This window comes from Falco cherrug, chromosome 6 (genome assembly GCF_023634085.1).
Source record: "Falco cherrug isolate bFalChe1 chromosome 6, bFalChe1.pri, whole genome shotgun sequence".
NCBI lineage: Eukaryota > Metazoa > Chordata > Aves > Falconiformes > Falconidae > Falco > Falco cherrug.
The window spans coordinates 74,304,556-74,321,960 of NC_073702.1; the positions used below are offsets into that span (position 1 = coordinate 74,304,556).

The window sequence follows — 17,405 nt, forward strand, 5'->3', positions numbered from 1 at the left end:
TGACAAAGGTATTTAACACTAATATTCACAATCTTCCCTACCCAGAATGAGAAAACACCACCTCCAGTTTTGTGACTGTCTGTGATACAACTTGTCATCTTCTAAAGACATAAACAACCTGGCCTCTCTGGCAAGGCGAGGGCTCTTGTTTACTGCAAAGGACCAATGCACAGCAGAGGCTGCAGCATCCAGGCACTACAGGCTCTGGGATGTCTGATACCCCCTGGGATTTCCCATGGAGTACCAAGAGGTCCATATGAAGAGATGCTGCTCGCTGGTTGCCTCTGCCTGCAAACAGGTGAAGTCCTTGCCAGTGCATTAGGGAGAGGTGGATTTTGTGTCCTTCTTTCTTTTATTGTCAATAAGAAGAATATAAAGTAGGAGTGGATGTCCATCTCCAGAAACGTGGATCATGTTCAGAAACAACCTCTGTGTCTGTCAGAAATACCCAGGGAGACCAGGTCCTGCTGGTGTTTTTCTCACAGCTCTACATCCTGGGATGCTTCTGGAGTGCTAAAGACGAAGAGTTCTGGACCAATATGGGCAAAAGAGAAGAAAACAGCACATAAAACCCAGTGATACCACTCCTGAGAAATACGGAGCATGGGCACCCGTTCCTACTGGGAATTGCTCTCTCTACCACGAGCAGAGCTGAAGTAGCTAGGACTGAAGAATAATTAACTTCCCCCTCCTTTGCAGTGAGATGGTCCTTGAAGGTCAAAAAAATATTTGCCAAGTTTCTTGACAACAGACAGACAGTCATGTCTTTGCTTGCCGCCTTCCAACACTGCCAGGATCAAGTCTCTTCAGGGTTTGAGGAAGAGGCAGTGGTCTGCACTGAGATGAATAAGTTTCCATTTCATTTGGTTGTCTTCAAATTTGGGAGCCCTTCTTGAGCCAACAATGCCTTTGACATGGAAAAGCCTGACTTTTTTGAAACTCGTGACTGTAAAACTTTGTTGTTTTTTTTTTTTTAAAAAAAAGAGTGACAGCATCTAAGTATAAACTCACACTACCTACAGAAGTTGGGGAATAAAAATACATATGTCAACTGCTGCCCTGATTTTCTTCAAAGCATGATAAGCTGTATTATTCACAAATGGACAGCTTACCCATCTGATCCAACCATACCAATTTGACCGAAGAAATGGAGGACATGGTGGACACAGAAACTACCTGATAATCCAGCACTTCTTATGTCTACTTACAGAGCAGTCGGCAGCAATGGGTTTAGGCCAGAAAGTGATATTCTTTTCAAACATGGAGAGGAGTAACATGTAGAAAAGTTGCACAAGAAGGAACTCCAACCATTGGAGCAAGAAAATGTTAATTGTCCTGTGGATCCTTCTGCTTCTTTGTTACAGTCTCTCCTCTCCTCGCCTCGCCTCGCCTCTCCTCTCCTCTCCTCTCCCCTCTCCTCTCCTCTCCTCTCCTCTCCTCTCCTCTCCTCTCCTCTCCTCTCCTCTCCTCTCCTCTCCTCTCCTCTCCTCTCCTCTCCTCTCCTCTCCTCTCCTCTCCTCTCCTCTCCTCTCCTCTCCTCTCATGTTTAGCACTTTTTTCTTCCTCTCCCCACGGGGCTGCTGCACATCTGTGTCTCTAGCAGAGCAAGTGAGCCGTTCTGCAGATGCGCACACCTGCCAGCTGCTCCATTAGGAACAGCCTTCACTGAGTTGTGCTGTAAAACATCATCTTCCTTTCTGCCTCATAACCAGCAGAGAGGTGAGTAACTGTTAGCTAAATACTCTGGGTAAGAAGACTGCTTGTTTTCCTACTTCTGGTCATTAAACTGCTTTTTTTCCTCTTGTGAATCATGGCACAGTTTAACCACCAGATTTATAAATATGACCAGTTTTTAATGTCTAACTGTTAAACTACTTGCGGGCCTACCTTTCTGGGTGGGAAGATCCCTTCCCCAGAGGGAAGATCATCATCACAGAAATAATTCCATTAAGCTGTAAAGATTAAAAATGTGCCCCCAAACTGGCTGAGAGCACAGAAATGGGGTTCGTAATTATTGTCTCAATATTGGCAAGTTACACTTCTGTTGTACATAGAATCATCGAATCACAGAATGGGTTGGGTGGGAAGGGACCTTAAAGACCATCCAGTTCCCACCCCCCACCATGGGCAGGGACCCCTCCCCCCAGCCCAGGCTGCCCCCAGCCCCGTCCAGCCTGGCCTTGAGCCCTGCCAGGGATGGGGCACCCACAGCTGCTCTGGGCAGCCTGGGCCAGCGCCTCGCCGCCCTCACAGGGAAGATTTTCTTCTTCACATCTAACCTATATCTCCCCTCTTTAACATGATGATGGCAGGATTAACATCAGAGTTGGTTCAGCTCTGTGTGATATTCACCTTGTGTGAAAGCTTCCTGCACATCTCCCCCGACACCTGCAAGCGAGTCCTGTGGGACATGCGTTGGGGTAGAGCCGGCGGAGGTGGATCTGACGGGCATGGGCATGGGGCGGCTGGCTCCGTGGGTGGGTGAGGAGTGTGCTGAGCCCGCTGCTTGCGCCTGCACGGGAGACACGAGACACAGTTTCCAAATTTTAAACTTTTTTTTTGGGTCAAAGTCTAAAAATAATTCTGGAAAAAAGAAAAAAAAGAAAGAAATGCATAAAGAAAGACGCTTCACCAAAACACTCTCAACTTGAGTAATGTGATGCATGATTGGTAAATGTTGTGGGAGGACCCTGCGGTGGTGGCACGTGTCAGGCTGCAGCACCTGAAGCTGGGCTGCGGGTGGTATTCACAGCTGCGCTGCCACTGGGGTGGGCTCTGACCTGCGGCCACTGTACCATATGCTTACTGTGTCACTGGTCAAACATCAAGTTGGAAAAAAAACATCAGGAAGGCAAGGAGTGACCTGCCTAGCCATGTGCTCCAGAAGGGCCCGTCACCACTTGGCTCCACTCACCCTTCCCACAGGCAGTGGTGAGGAAACCCCCAGAGCTCCACGGTGCCACTGAGGCTCTGCTGAAGATCCATCCTCTTTTAAAATTTATTTTTCTGTATTTTGTATAGAAAACAGATACTTTACATGTTTTTATTTATTACTAAAATAGTGATTTTTAGATTTTTAATTCACATTTTCTTCCAGCCAAACCTGCCCCATCTCTGCCATGCTGCTCCAAGAACCTCGTGAGCAGTTGTGCATCGTGGGTGCTGGTGCCTTCCTCGATAAGGCTCCTGGTGCTCCCCTACGCCTCCCCACGGACCGCGAGCGACGGTCCCAAGGGTCTTTCAGGCACTGCCTGTGTACCCAAAGTCTGCTGAATTTCATAGTAAATCACAAACAAATTGCGAATAATTTTTTCCCTGTGGTTTCAAGGTTTGGAGAAAACTGTTGTCGTACTCACTCGGGCAAATCTCCCCATGGCTCCAAAGAAGATGCTGCCCCAGCAAAACCTCCGGAGCACAGCCTGGGGTTTGGCACTGGAGTGATGTGCAGGGGAAGGAAAGGGACTGACGACCGTATGAGGGGGAGATAAATACGGGCGACTACTGACATGCACTTATTGGCTCTGTGTTTTCAAAAAAGCAATCTCACTCAAGCACTTGGCGTGCAGTGCCAGCAGGAGAACGAGCAAGGAGGCCATTCTCCAAGGGATGCACCTTGCTTGGTATTTAAGAACCTTTGCAGAGATCCCAGTTCCCCATCTCCCTCCTTCGGCTGTTCACAGGAGCCACTCGCTCCCCCAGCATCCATCCTTACTGCCAGGGAGGCAAAGGCATCACCCTTCCCTGGAGCAACGGCCATTATTTATGAGTGCTTTGAATGTGCGCAGTACTACTTTATTGCTAATAAGCTGGTTGTTCTCTGCAGCCACTCATGTCTGTCAACAACCTCTGAACCCTCCTGCTCAACTGCAAAGTTATTAGTGATCAGTTTTGTCTGGCTTTGCTGGCAAGGGTTTATGATCTGTGACTGTATTTATATTTAAGCACAGTCCCTATGCTGCAGTTGATTAAAGGAAAGCTATTCATACATAATTACACACCAAGGGCATTAAACCGTACAACGCATCTGAGCAAATACCTGGTTTGTTTGTGCCCTTTAGTTTGTCGCCTGTTTTTTAAGCCTGTTCATCGTTTGCTCCCTTTGACGTGCATCAGTTACCGGGGCAACCCGGCCAGCGCAGCGGCGATGCAGCGTGGTGACACTGCTAGCACCCAGCGCAGCGGTGACACTGCCAGCACCCCACAGCCGGCACTAGCCCTGCCGCAGGGCACAGCACCCACCGCTGGCACATTTTTTACCCGTGCTCACATTGGTTACCGCTCTGCCACAAGGTCCTGCTTCCCATGGGAGCACCCAGGGACGTGATGCTGCTCAGGACCATGCGGGGATGGCTGCAGCTCCGGCTAATCCCTGTCTCTCTGCCAGCTCAAAGTTGACATTCTTATTAACACGAAAACCCAGTCATGTGTAAAATTGTCATTTTGAAACTGTATTAATTAAAATAAGTGAGTAAAATGTTCTTGTGACATGGGTGTCTGCAGGGGAGAGGGCTGCAGGAGGGAAATGACATCTTTTGAAGGTAAAACCATTAGAAAATGCAGATGCCACACCAGAAACTTCACTTCTCTGCACTGAAACCTCAAATAAAACCTTAAAAAATGACCTGAAAAATGCACAGAAACAGGCAGGAGTGTCTGAATTTGCATAAATTTGTGGCAAAAGATGCCTGCCCACAGCCTGGTGCTGCCAGTCTAGCACGTGCAACATGGCACGGTGCAAGAGGCAGCGTCCCCCCATCCCGCAGCTTTGGTGTGGAAGAACCAGCTCATTCCCACCAGCTCATTCCCTCTCCTCCTGGACCGAGTGTCAGCCTTGGCAGCTGCTCAGATGAGGAAAAAACAGCCCATGCATGAATTAAGGCTGAAGACCAGGAGGAAACCCAGCACTGACACCCGCATCGGAGGCGGAGGCCGATGAGCCGGAGCTGCCCTTTCCCCAGGAAGGAGCCAGAGGAGGCTGTGGGAATATTTTGTGTTTTGAAGCTTGTTCCCCTGGTTGCACCGGGCGCTGTGGGACTTCGGCACACGTTCCTGTTAACTACCTGAGACCTGCTGATGGTGACAGGTGTGAGATGCGAATGCAAAGCCACCTAGAGATTTTATTTGGAAGAGCAAAGAGTTCAATTAACGGAGTGAGCCTTCACCACTGGTTTCCTCTCCCCAAAACACATCTGCCTAAACTGTGAGGGGATGGATTTTTACCCTGCGTGGCAAACTTGACCCATCCCACCCATCTCCACATCTGGCCCATGGTGGTTTTTGCAGATGTGCTTGCTCCTTGGACCAAGGGGAGCCCCTGAGCCCCTGAAACGCCTGGGCTGATGGGCTGGCAGTAACAGCCAGGAAAGCAGCACTCGGGCACCCTCCATGCGCAAGGAGACTTCAGCCCTTGGGGGGGCATCTTTTTTTCATTGTCATTCATCTTTGAGACGCTCTGTCTACATTTATATTCTTAGAGTAAGTGCCCAAGCACTTGAATTTTATGTTATTTTATTTTTTAACTGCTGGGCATGCAGATGGGCCATGCCGATTTGCATACTGCAGCCACCCGAGCAGAGGGGCTGGGAATGTCCCTCATCTGTGTGATGACATGGTTCCTGGAAACCATAGTGATTTTGAGAAAAGCTTGTGAGGTCACACATAGATGATGTACCTCAACGGGGAGCAGTTACAGGGCAGAGCTGCACCTCCCTGCTGCCCCTGTCCTCACGTGTGCTTGCACCCCACAGCACTCAGTAGCTGAAGGAGGATCTGAAAGTTTCAGTTTAGTGAAGACTTAAAAATCGCCTTTACCAGAAACACGCGCTGTCCCGGACTGCTGGGAATGTGGCTGCAGCTCAGGTCTGCAGGGCTATAGTTCTCAGGCAGCCGGTGCTCTGGCTGCTGCACTGAGACCCCACTGGTCCAGAAGCATCCCCCAGACCTGACCAAGAAGATGAGTGAAAAAGCAACTCCTGGCCAGCACTGACACTTGTCAAAGCACAAGAAGGACTAAACCTTCTGCACTAAACCTTCTAGTGCAGCATCTTACAAAAGCCAGGTAGAAGTGCTGCGGTCTGAGCTACACCTGCAGGAGCACTGTGTGTGCAGGCTTGCAGGGGCTGTTGTAAAGCCCTCCAAGTTTACACCTCTAGGAGGAAAGTAATTATCCAAACTCCTTATGGATGATCTCCTGGGAAATCTCAGCAAGGCCACAGTCCCCACCAGATCTTTTTCATTTTTTATGAGTGGAGATGACACCTGAACAGGTCTAGGAGGGGACAGGAGACCTGTGCAAGCCTCTCCGGGCTGGGCTGAATGAAAACTGACTATCTCTGGGGATAACGACCCCTTCCTGCTCATGGCAGAGCCTGACACAGATGGTGCATCGATGGAGCTTTCCCAGGCCCACACGGGGACCAGACATCAAAGGCATTGGGAAAAGTAGCAGCTATCACTGCTGAATGTAAACCAGAGAAGTAGTGCTGACACCTCGGATGCAATAGACAGAAGCTTTGGGAAGGGAAGGAAGAAAGACCGAGTCCAAAGCAAATTTGTAATGATGCATTCACCAAATTACAAGTCAAAAAAAGTCAGTTCCACCTCAGCAACAAACTCAGGGTGCGTGTGGCGTGTTCACTACTGACATACTTTGGGTAACACTTTCTGAACACACTCTGCAGGTAATGCAGAAGCAAAAACTACTGTTGTCTCCAGTGGCATGATGTACTCCCAGTGCAAGCATACACATAAACAAATACCTGCAGGAGAGGGAATGGGTGCTTTTCAGGGCTAGGGCTGCATGTAGTTTTCTAGCACCTGGTAATAATCTGTTTTTCTCTAATCCCAGATAAAATAAAATAAGATAAAGTAAAATAAAATAAAATCAGATAAAATAAGGTGAAGTAAAATAAATCCGTTTTACATACTGATTTATCTTCTTGTACTTTATATAGCACATGTAGTCTTAGCATGCTTGTGTATTTTGCCTCTGCACCAAATGATGAGCCCTGTGGAAAAATGATGCATGTGGAAAAAAGGTATATGACCTCTAGCTGTGATGCATATACATACAGAAAGCAGAAATAAGAACGTATGAGCTGGCGTTTCCTAACTGTTAACATTATTTGTCCCCTCAGCCCATGGCGCTCAGGCAGCGTGCTGCCTGTGGGACCCTGATGGCATCTGCAGCCGTGAGGAACAACAAGGCTGATCCGAAGGATGCCCGAGGACACGAGTTAAAGCCAAGGGCACTGATGGTGATAATAAGCCTCACCAACAGCTGGGCTCACACTGCACAGTGTGAAACCAGTCTTGTCCTAGAAAGCACTTTATCTACTGAGAAAGCAAGAAAAGACACCTGGGGCAGATGCGGAGGGAGCAGCACAGAGCCTCTGCCAGCGAAGGCAGCCACCGCGCAAGCCATGGGTGCTACAGCGTGGTGCCGGGGCTTGGCCCGGGGCAAAGGAAGCTGTGGGAGGACACGGCGGGTGTAGCTGTGCCTCTGCAGATGTGGGAAGTGAACCGGGACAGCCCGGAGGCAGCATGTGACCGCTAACAGCTACGCTCAAGGGATGGCTCCCAAGGCATCACTGCGGGGGGGGGGTGTGTCAATAAATCTCTCTTGCAGCCTTCCTTCTCCAACAGCTGGAAGGCAAAGGGAGTGACAGGAGGAATGATACAAGGTCCCATAAATACTGGAGTTGACACTACTCCTGTGGTTTGTGAAACTGATGAAGTGAGCCTGCACTGGGGCTGTTCCAGTGTCTCCGTTCCCCAGCACAGGCAAGCGCTTCTACAGCTTTGCTTGATAAAAAGATTCGTCTACCGAGGAGCTGTGTGTCGCTCTGCTCCTCCATGGCCACTGCTGCAGAGCCCACAGGATGGGAAACTACAAATTTATATTTACTTTGTAAATAGAGCAAAGGCAGATTTCAATAGGTTTGTCCTCTCTGACTCTGTTGGAGTTGCAGCCTCAGAAAATCCTGGGAATTATTGGCTCATTGCATATTCTTCCTGGACACTGCACCAAGGAGGGGACACAAGATGGATTTCAATTCAGAAAAACAATGAAGGAAACCTCTGACCCAGCTCCTGAAATGTTTGGCAACTGACTTCGATTTATTGGCCCCAGCTTATCAAGCCTTGTATACAAGAGTTCAGAGGTTTAACCTACCGCCCCCTCCCCTAATATTTCCTGAAGAAAAGAGGCAGAGCTCTGGCCTGTGCATCAAACCCACTTCAATGGAGGCACAGGAAACAGTGACCATGGCAGCTTTTAGCAGGTATACAAAATGCTGTCGCACCACCGTGTCCCTCATGCCAGCACTTTAACTGGAGGTCCCTACGTCTCTGGTGACCTGACGTGAAATTTTCTACAACCACCACGACAGAGGAGAGTTTTAAAGAATGGGATGAAAAATGCATTGAAAAATCCAGGTCAGAAGGACCCTCAGAGGGTGTCCAGACCAACCTCCTCTTCTGAGCAAGGTCAACTTCAAAGCGTTGCTCAAGGTCGTCTTCAGCTTATCTTTGAAAATCCCCCCCAAAGCTCCAGAGTTTAACCACTGTCATGGGAATTTCTTTCCCAAATCCAGCCAGACCCCCCCAGCTAAGGTGTGACCTTCCTTTCTCCACGCACCCCTGGGAGGGCTCTAGCTTTGCTTTCTCCTCAGTCACCTGCAGCAGACAGAAGATTACAGCTGGATTTCCCTTTTGCCTCCTCTTCCCCAGGCTGACACAACCAGTTCATATGTCACCCTGACCAGAGGGTTTTGCAGGACACGGACATCAGGAAAAGCTTCTTCATGGGAGGGTCATCAGAGAGGTAAGGGACCTCCATCCTCAGCGGTTTTCAAAGCTTGCCTACATGAAGCCAGAACTAACTTGACCCAGTGCCAGCAGCAGTCCTGCCTCAAGTGGAAAGTCGAGCTGAAGACCCCCAGAAGGCTCTACATCTTTATGATCTGCAGATGTTTACTGAGAAACTAAGAAATCTTGCTTTGCAAGAAATATACGTTGATTTTAATGCATTTTATTATGTAGCATATTCCTACGACTAAATTAGAATAAAAGGGATCTTGTAACATACAAAACCAAACAGCTAACAGTTTTTATATAAGTGTTTTAGACAAGTAAACATCTCATCATGCCGCAAATAACTAACTGCAGAAAACACAGCAGAAACAGAATTAAAACAAGAATATGAACACATGCTCTACAACTCTCGTTTTCTATTCTGCATCCTCACTGTAGGAGATAAAGCAAGCCAGAGGATGTCAAACGGCATCCGGGAAAGAGCAGGGGTCGTCATTAGAATGTGAAATGGCAATGAGTTTATCATCTGCATATCATGTGCGTTCATTGCCTAATTCACATTTACCATGCTTCCCTTTGTCTTTACTTAAGAATGATGAAATGGCTCTTGAGCCCCACTTCCTCACGTCAAGTATCATGGGGCTCAAGCTGAAGAGCTTTTATAATATTCACTGTAAGTGAATATTCACTGTCAGCTCCTCTCCCTGCTGCAGGGGCTTTCTCAGGAACAAAAGCCCCTCTCTTCTCACCCAGGTGTTCTCCCCACATCTTGCCCAGGTGTTCTCCCTGTGTTCTCCCCACGGGCTGGGGGGCGCACGCCAAACCGAGCCCCCCCTCAGCCTGACACTGCCCTTGGCTTTCTCTGTGGTTCTCTTCTTGTTCAGCCCCTCAGGCCCCCTGTAGCCCCACGTTTTCAAATAACATTGACACCACCCTGCTCGAACGGGCAGAAGAACCTCTGCTGAGGCGACTGTGTGTGCCATGACTACAAACTATTATGTAGCAGGGAAGAAAAAAATACGCTTTCTGCATATTTCACCACAAAACTGTCAAGTAGGAAATCAAGTTATTCTTTCCATGGATGTATAGGTCATCTGTTTAGCCTACATCATCTGTGTTTAAAATTTCACGCATATATACAACCCAAAAGGCGCAGTGCCCTTGCATTCCTCTGCTCATTTTGGGGCTGAGCCAACTCAATAAATAGCATCGAGGAGCCTGAAAACAACAAGCCGATACACTCCTTGCGCTGAGGTTAATTTTGTTTAGATATGTCTTGAAATATTGGGGAAATTTATGAGTCCTGAAGAGTGCAAATATTTTACTACACAGACTATGATGGAGTACTACAGGCAGGTTGGGCACACAGCAATCCTCAGCCGGCAACCACTCCAACCAACCAACAAACCCAGAAGTTTTTAACGAGGAGGGATCAATGGCAGAAACAGCGGATGTTGGACAAGTTGGTTTTGCTGAACACAGGCCTTGCCAAATAACACTTGATTTCTATCCTTGAGAAGATTATGAGTTTTATTGATGAGGATAATTATGGAGAAATAATATTCTTCATAAGGCATTTGATTGAGCCATGTGTGATGAAAAATGTGTGAGCCATTTCTGATGAAAAAAGTGAGCAGTATGCAGCAGCAGCAAAGCCTGTGCTGCACAGATTAAGCAAAAGGTGACTGTAAAAAGAGGCACCACCCAAGGGCACGTCCCATTGGAAGTGACTTGGTTTTGGTCTTCATGGTGATGCATTGCCCAAGACCTGCCCGACTCTCCTGCTGCAGCCACGTGCTGTGCACCTCCTCCTCCACCCTGACCGCTTGCTGGCATCACTTTCCCCATTTTTTTGCAGCCTCCATGCACACCTCAGCGCCCTGCCTGCCCCCACCACTGGTGCAAGAGTGATGCCTTTGTGTGTGTGGACATGCCCAGCATGGCTGTGGAGCACCTCTTCCATTAGACCGTTGTAGAACCAATACGCTACAGAAAATTTCGCAACTATTGCCACTGCCTTAACAAAAATAACTTGTCTTTACTGTAATTTCAGGCACTTTTTCTGCAGACAAGGGTTACGGGAGCTGCTCTTTACAAAGGTGAGGTGCAGGGAAAGGACATTATTTGCTGACACAGAAATGAATAGAATCATATGAAAATGTAGCTGTAAGAAAACACCTTGTTCACCCCTCTGTGCCACAGCTGCATCTGCTCTTCGTAATCCCCTCCTGACAGATGTTTATCTGACATGCTCTTAAAAAACCTCTTTATTCAGGTTTTCCTAAAACCTAAATGAAACTCCTAAATGAAATTTTTGGCAAGTGGAGTCCATGGCACGGCCCAGCCCCATGGGGCAAGGACAGAAGCTCTTCCCTCCTCTGTGCTGTGATCTTTTCTGTGCCTCAGGCCTTCTCAGCCTGCTCGCAGTCCTCTCTTCTCCAGGCAAACAGCTCTGGTCCTTCAGCCTCGTCTGGTGAGCCAACGGTTCAGCCACGACAAGTTTCCTCACCCACCTCCTTGGGACTTGCCGCATCTTTTTGGAGAGTTGGAGCCCAGAAGTGGACCTCCTGTTTCAGGTGGGACCATGACAAAAGTCAGTGGAGTAGGAGGCTGGTTTGTGGGTCTAGTGAACCCCAAAGACATCTCCAAGTCCCTTTTTTTTTTTTTTTTTTTTTTTTTTTAAATACCATGAGAGCATTGACTCATTCTTGCTTTGTGATCCACAATGGCCCCAGGTGCTTCTCGCAGACAGGCTGTCCTTCCAGTTGCTTCCTATTTCATATTTGCTTAGCTGATTTTTGCACATACATGCTGCATGCATTCCTTCGTACATACTGAAATCTAGGGGTTTTTTTCCTTCCAAATGTTCCTGCAGTTTTTCAGGATAATCTTGAATTCTCATTCCCTTCTCTAAAGCTCCAGCAATCTCCTGCTTGATGTCAAAAGCAAATCCAAGTCCCTTGCAGGAAGGCTGAACAGTAATTAATTCAGGACAGAAATAATGAACTATTGAGGAATTTCAATTTACACGTCTTTCTATTTTAACAGAAAACCCTTGACAACTGATCTTGGAGAAAGCTTTTCCAACCAAATTTATAACTGCTTTGCATGAGGCTCATCTTAGCCTACGCTGCTCCGACTCTACGGGAGGGAAACAGGAGTTTGCTCTAGAGTAGGTCTGTGAAGGAGAACTACAAGGGGGATGCTCCCTGTTCTCTGCTTTTTCCCTAATACACATTTAATTGAATTGCTTTAACCTGTGATAAAAATTGGAATGCCGTTAAGCCGGTTTGGTGTGAGATGGTTTGGTCTTGTCCTGTCCTTGAAGCTTTCGTAGAGGAATCAGGTAGGTGCTAGAAGTGCAACCATGCAAGTGCACAGGCTTGCAGGTACGAATCCTCCGCCGTGGGGCACCTGCGGAGCTGTCCTCCCCACTCCCACCACGCAGACCCTCATGCAACAAGTACCATGACTGCAGCCACTGGGGCTGCAATTTCCCCACAGGGTATTTCTCCAGAATTTGCGTCTGTATCACCACTGGCAGTTTTCCTTTCTCCTAGTAACTTAAACATTATTTACATTAACCAGAAACAGAGGAAAAAAATCCTTTCAGTGCTGCAAATGAAACTATGGCTGTTGCTGCCTGAATAATTCCAGCTCAGTTCAAGCGTGTGCTAAAAATAATTCAACCCCCTCTCCACAAATACTCTTTGAGGGAAATATTTAAAACAGAAAATAAGGTCACTAAATCAGATCCCCCACCAACCGGTCCTGCTAACCTTATTCTTGTAGGAAAATTGAATTTTACTGTCCTCTGTGGCACATCAGCCAGGCCTATTGGCTCCAACAAGCCTCGTGCCTCCTGCCACCCGTCTCCGAGAACAATCACGTCAAGGAATACATAAAAGGCTTATTAGTTGTGTAGGGTAATAACCTTTCTGAAGCATTAATAAAATCCCCTGACTAAAACCTAATGCAGCACTGTTTTCATGGCAATGGAGGGAGAGCGGCATGATGCCTGTTCCCCCGGACCCCCTGTTCCCCTGGACCCCCTGGTGCCCCGGGCCCCCTGTTTCCCCCCGTGTGGGGCAGCAGCCAGGGAGCAGCCAGCTGGCTTGGCCAAGGGCCCCCATCCCACCGCAGCCTGTTCGAACACATCATGCTCCCGATTTGCAGAGGCACACACTGCTCTGAAACACAGCACACGAAAAGCGCTCCGCACAGCCAGAGCGCGTTGCTGGCACCCAACAGCCATCTATGGATGCGTGTACTGATCTGTACAAAATAAACATATATCTTGATATATGTTGCGGGCAGGCGATGGGGAATGCATTACAAATATATGAACACCAGCCTCTGCACCCAGGCTGCTCTGTTTTGGATCCCCGCTGATGCTGGGTTTTTCAGTGATGCCAAGCCAGTGATGCTAACGGCCTAATGCTGTGGTGCAGTGCACAGGCCAGGGAGAGTCGATGGTATTATTAGACAGCACATTGCCCGTTGCACTGAAAGGTTTGCATTTAATTGTTCAAAATCACATAATTAGATTAGATACACAAAACCACCCAGCAATGCTGCGTGGGCTGCGAGACGCAATCTGGCAGGAAGGCTGAACGTGCCGTGGGGACACACACAGAGGGGAGGAGAGCAAGGCCAAGGCTGTGCATGGAGCAGCCTTTGGTTTTAAATCACACTGCTAATTAACAGCTAGTTTGCTTGGGAATAAGGTCGCTGTCCCCTCCTGACAGCAGCTCCTCGCTGTGAGCGAGAGCCACGCACCTGGCTGGGGGCTGCGGCCAGGCTGGCGAAACCCCGGCACCGCCTGACTGCCACGCTGCAGAGACCGGCTGATGGGCGGCCGCACAGCTGTGATCATTACTGCTAAATTAAAACTGCTTTGCTTGAGTCCCTGCTCTCTGTCCCAAGGGCAGGGCCCTGCAGCAATTGCCTGCATCCAGGCAGCACCCGGTGAGCCGGCAGAGCCTCCAGCGGGGCCAGCAGCTAATCCGGCAGCAGCTGGGCAGGACTCGGTGCATCCTTCTGCCAAACTGGGAGACATCTAGCCTCTGTGCTACTTCCACTGCTGTTCCGGCAACCGTCTTGCATTACTCAGCTCTTTTTACAATTTGCTTTTTCAGCTTTAATTCTAACACACAGATAACCCATGACTTCAGGACAGCTATTTTGTGCAGCTTGGCTGTCACTGCTTAGGGAGGTGAGTATTTGCAAACTGTTTATCCATGGAAGCTGGCGAAATGCTTCGCTGCGCCGCTGAATATGCCGGCTGCACCGGCAGCCCTGCCTCCCCTGCCTCTTCCCTGCACATCAGGCAGGGCGAGTCATGCAGCAGAGCCAGGCACGCTCCTTGCAGAATTAAACACCATGTCTCATAAAGGAGAAGAGCGATGAAGACTATTCTCCCTGGATTATGATAGAGAAAAGGGGGAGAAAGAAGAGAAAGCTCCACTTGACTTTTCGGTTGCTCAGATTTAGAATTCATGCTTTCCAGGAGTTACCCCTGAGCAACCAAATCCTTCTTTTACTGATACAATAAAGCAGGAGATGTGATCACTATTGGCAGCTCCTGCCTTTTTCACGGCAGTGGCCAAGCTGAGGATGCCCTCTTTATGCTTTGCTATCGCTAGGCATTTTTTGGGGGGTGAGGACCCCCCACCCCCCCTCCTTCTGCTGCTCGGCTGCTGCTGAAGAGCCCAACCGCTGCTCCAAGACCCCCCCCACCCCGAAACAGGTCTGAACTGTCCCCAGCTCCGCTGAGTGCGAGATAGCTGTTTGAACTCCTCCATTCATGAAATGTTGTTTGTTTTCATTCCTCTCTATCCCCCCAGCTGTGGGATATAGAGCAGGGATCAGGAAACAATAAAATCTTGGTTACCACACAGAATGCCTCCTTTTTCCTAGCTGCTTTCAAAGCCTGACATTTTTGCTTTCATCCGCCATTTCCACAGTTATGGGGCATGTGCTGCCTCCCCTTCCAGTGGGGCCTCATGTGGGGATCCCATAACTGCGCTCAATATGTACCAGATTGCTGCCCTCCCCTGCATCCAGCATCGCCTCCCACCCCGCCGCTTTGCGCTCTCACTTGCAGCCGTTCCCAGGACTCCTACAGTTTCAACTCCCATCCGATCCCCTGCCCGACTTGTATTACAAAGACTAAAAGCAAGTGTTATCTTTCAAAATTATTCGAGTTTTGTTTTCAGACTTCTCAGTTGGCACTTTATCCCTTTAACTCATCAGCATCACTAACATGGCTGAAAACCTTTCCACCGTGTCTCCGGAGGCGAGCGGAGCTGCCTCCGTGCAGGAGAGGTGGGGGAGCTGCCCCAGCCCCGTCCTGCAGCACCAACACGGGGTCACAGCAAAAGGTCTTAATTCTTGGAGTGCCCAGACCAACCATGAGAGCTACCGTCTGTGGCGATGGGTCCAGGATTCCTCGGTTCTGCAGGCGTTACTAGGGGACACGCGAAGTACCTCAGGTCCGTCTTTCCTACTGTTAAAAAAACAGCTAGAAAAGTTCACCCAAGCTGAGAAGGCAGATCTGCACTACCAGAACTACCAAGGTGATCTGTAACTCCATTTGACTTTCCATATGGTTACACCATGGCAGCAGCGTAACGAGTGCATACCTATTATTGCCATTCAGAGATGAGCGAGACACCATCTCCCCTGGAAAATGCCAAAAGCTTGTGCTGGGAACCCGTGCCCGACAAAGCAGGCTGCTGAGAGCACACCTCTTGCACCTCTGGCCCCACATCGATCTGTCCACGAACACGTAGCCTGATCAAAGCATCTCTCGTCGTTTGTGGTGACCTATGAGCAGGTGGCTATGGACCAGCCCAACCACTTCAACACACCGTGTCACCGCTGAGCAGCCAGAGGGAGCAAATCTGGAAGCTACCACAATCAGCATGTGGTCCCACAGCACTCCTCTCTGACATCCTGCTTCCCAAGATCAAGTTCCTTCTCCCTCCACACAAGCAGAATTACTCTGAAGGAGAGAGAAGTATTGCTTGTGGTGGTCCTTGGGCAGGCCACAGGCACTGCAATGATGGGAGCCACCCAGTGAAAGAGTTCATGGGATAAGAACCAGAACTAATGGGTCTCTGAATGGATCCAGCTTTTAAAGTCACTGATGAAATTCTTCCTTGGTAACAAGAGCACGAAGCTAAAAAGACAGTATATAACATGTCTGCACATGAGCTTCTAAGCAGGCAAGGGCTTGTGATGTGCAAGAAAGTTGGACGTGAACCATAGCTCTGGCTGAGTGCATGACAGATATTGACAACAACGAAGTACCTTTGTAATCCTGGATGAGCTGCGCTCCCTTTTCACAGGCGAGGAAAAAGCATTCCAAAGCTTGCAGCTTCTGGGGGCCACACTTGACAGAAGAGATACACATCTAGAAGCAGACGCTTAAAGACCGCATCCAAAGGATAAAGGCGTTTTGGTTAGGCTGATGTGATAACCATTGCCAAGGACACAGCAAAGAGAAAGATAAGGGAAACAAGCATGTGAGAAGCTAAAAAGATGGATTGTCGGCTTGTGATCATGAGGCAGAAGCGTGAAATCTTCAAGCCAGAACACAGTTAGATGATGCTCAGAAAACGAACTACCGAGGAATCTGCCCCAGGCACCGTGCAATAACAGGCTACAGGAGATAAACCTGGTATTTGGTTTTGTTCTCTGAAACAGTTGTCAGCACAGGTCAAGCAGCAAGGCAGGGGTGTGATTTGTGGCTCTACGTTGCCGTAAAAGTGAGAAGAAAATGGGTTCTGCTGAAAGACAACCTGCAGGCTGGAGGATACAAGAGGAATTCCTCAGGGATTCATCTATTTAATATTCTAATTACGTGCACAAAAATAACTGCACTCTAATGAAACTTCCTGATGACATAAAGGTTAGGATGAATCATTAATACAGAGGCAGAGCAGAATATCACACATGAACGGGAGGTTCAGAAGAATAGAAATGGCGTGGGGTACACTCACGCACAACAGAGTGAGGGCTTCTGATGCCTGAACATACGGGTGCCCACAGGATGGCAATTAGTGACTGGTTACCAGGCAAGTACGAGTCACTAGTCACTAATTCCAGACAAGTACTAGTTACCAGGACAGTGCAGTCATTTTAAGTAGCCCCAGGGCGCAGTCGGAAGGTATTGCCATGAATACGTCCTCACCTCTATTCTAACATCCAAAATACCAACAAGACACGCTGCAGAACAACGCGTACGAGCCGGTTAGTCCTGTTCCAGAAAGAGGAATTTGAAATGGAAAAGGATAAAATGGGGGAAGACACAAGCTCTGCTTTCCATCTTAGCAAAAGCAGAAATATTATTGCTACTGAAGGACAACAGTTTTGGGAAAACTCAGATATAAAAGTACAAGAAATCCTTTGGGTATCCAGAAATATTAGTCCAATGAAGCAGCAAAACCACCCAGAAATTGTGGTTAATGAGATGGTAGGAACCGATGGCATGGACACTGTTATCACAGTGAATCTGTGTGCCCTGGCATCTTAAAATCCAACTTCTTCCCGTTTAGGAAAGGTGAAGAACGTAAAGAGAAGAAGAT

General features: G+C 48.5%; 1 protein-coding gene across 18 annotated transcripts in view; it reads right to left on the reverse strand.

The window, feature by feature from the left end:
- DTNB (dystrobrevin beta) overlaps nt 1–17,405 on the reverse strand; it is a 214,930-nt gene that overhangs the window by 17,688 nt on the left and 179,837 nt on the right. For 15 of the 18 annotated variants that reach the window (XM_055713177.1, XM_055713175.1, XM_055713178.1 and 12 more), the window contains one exon: nt 2,353–2,512. The exons of 2 other annotated variants lie outside the window; for them this stretch is intronic. In XM_055713177.1, the coding sequence (XP_055569152.1) occupies nt 2,353–2,512 (160 nt within the window). Of the gene's footprint in view, nt 1–2,352; nt 2,513–5,540; nt 7,008–17,405 lie in introns of those variants that run through there. One more of the 18 variants, XM_055713180.1, reaches the window with a different exon arrangement.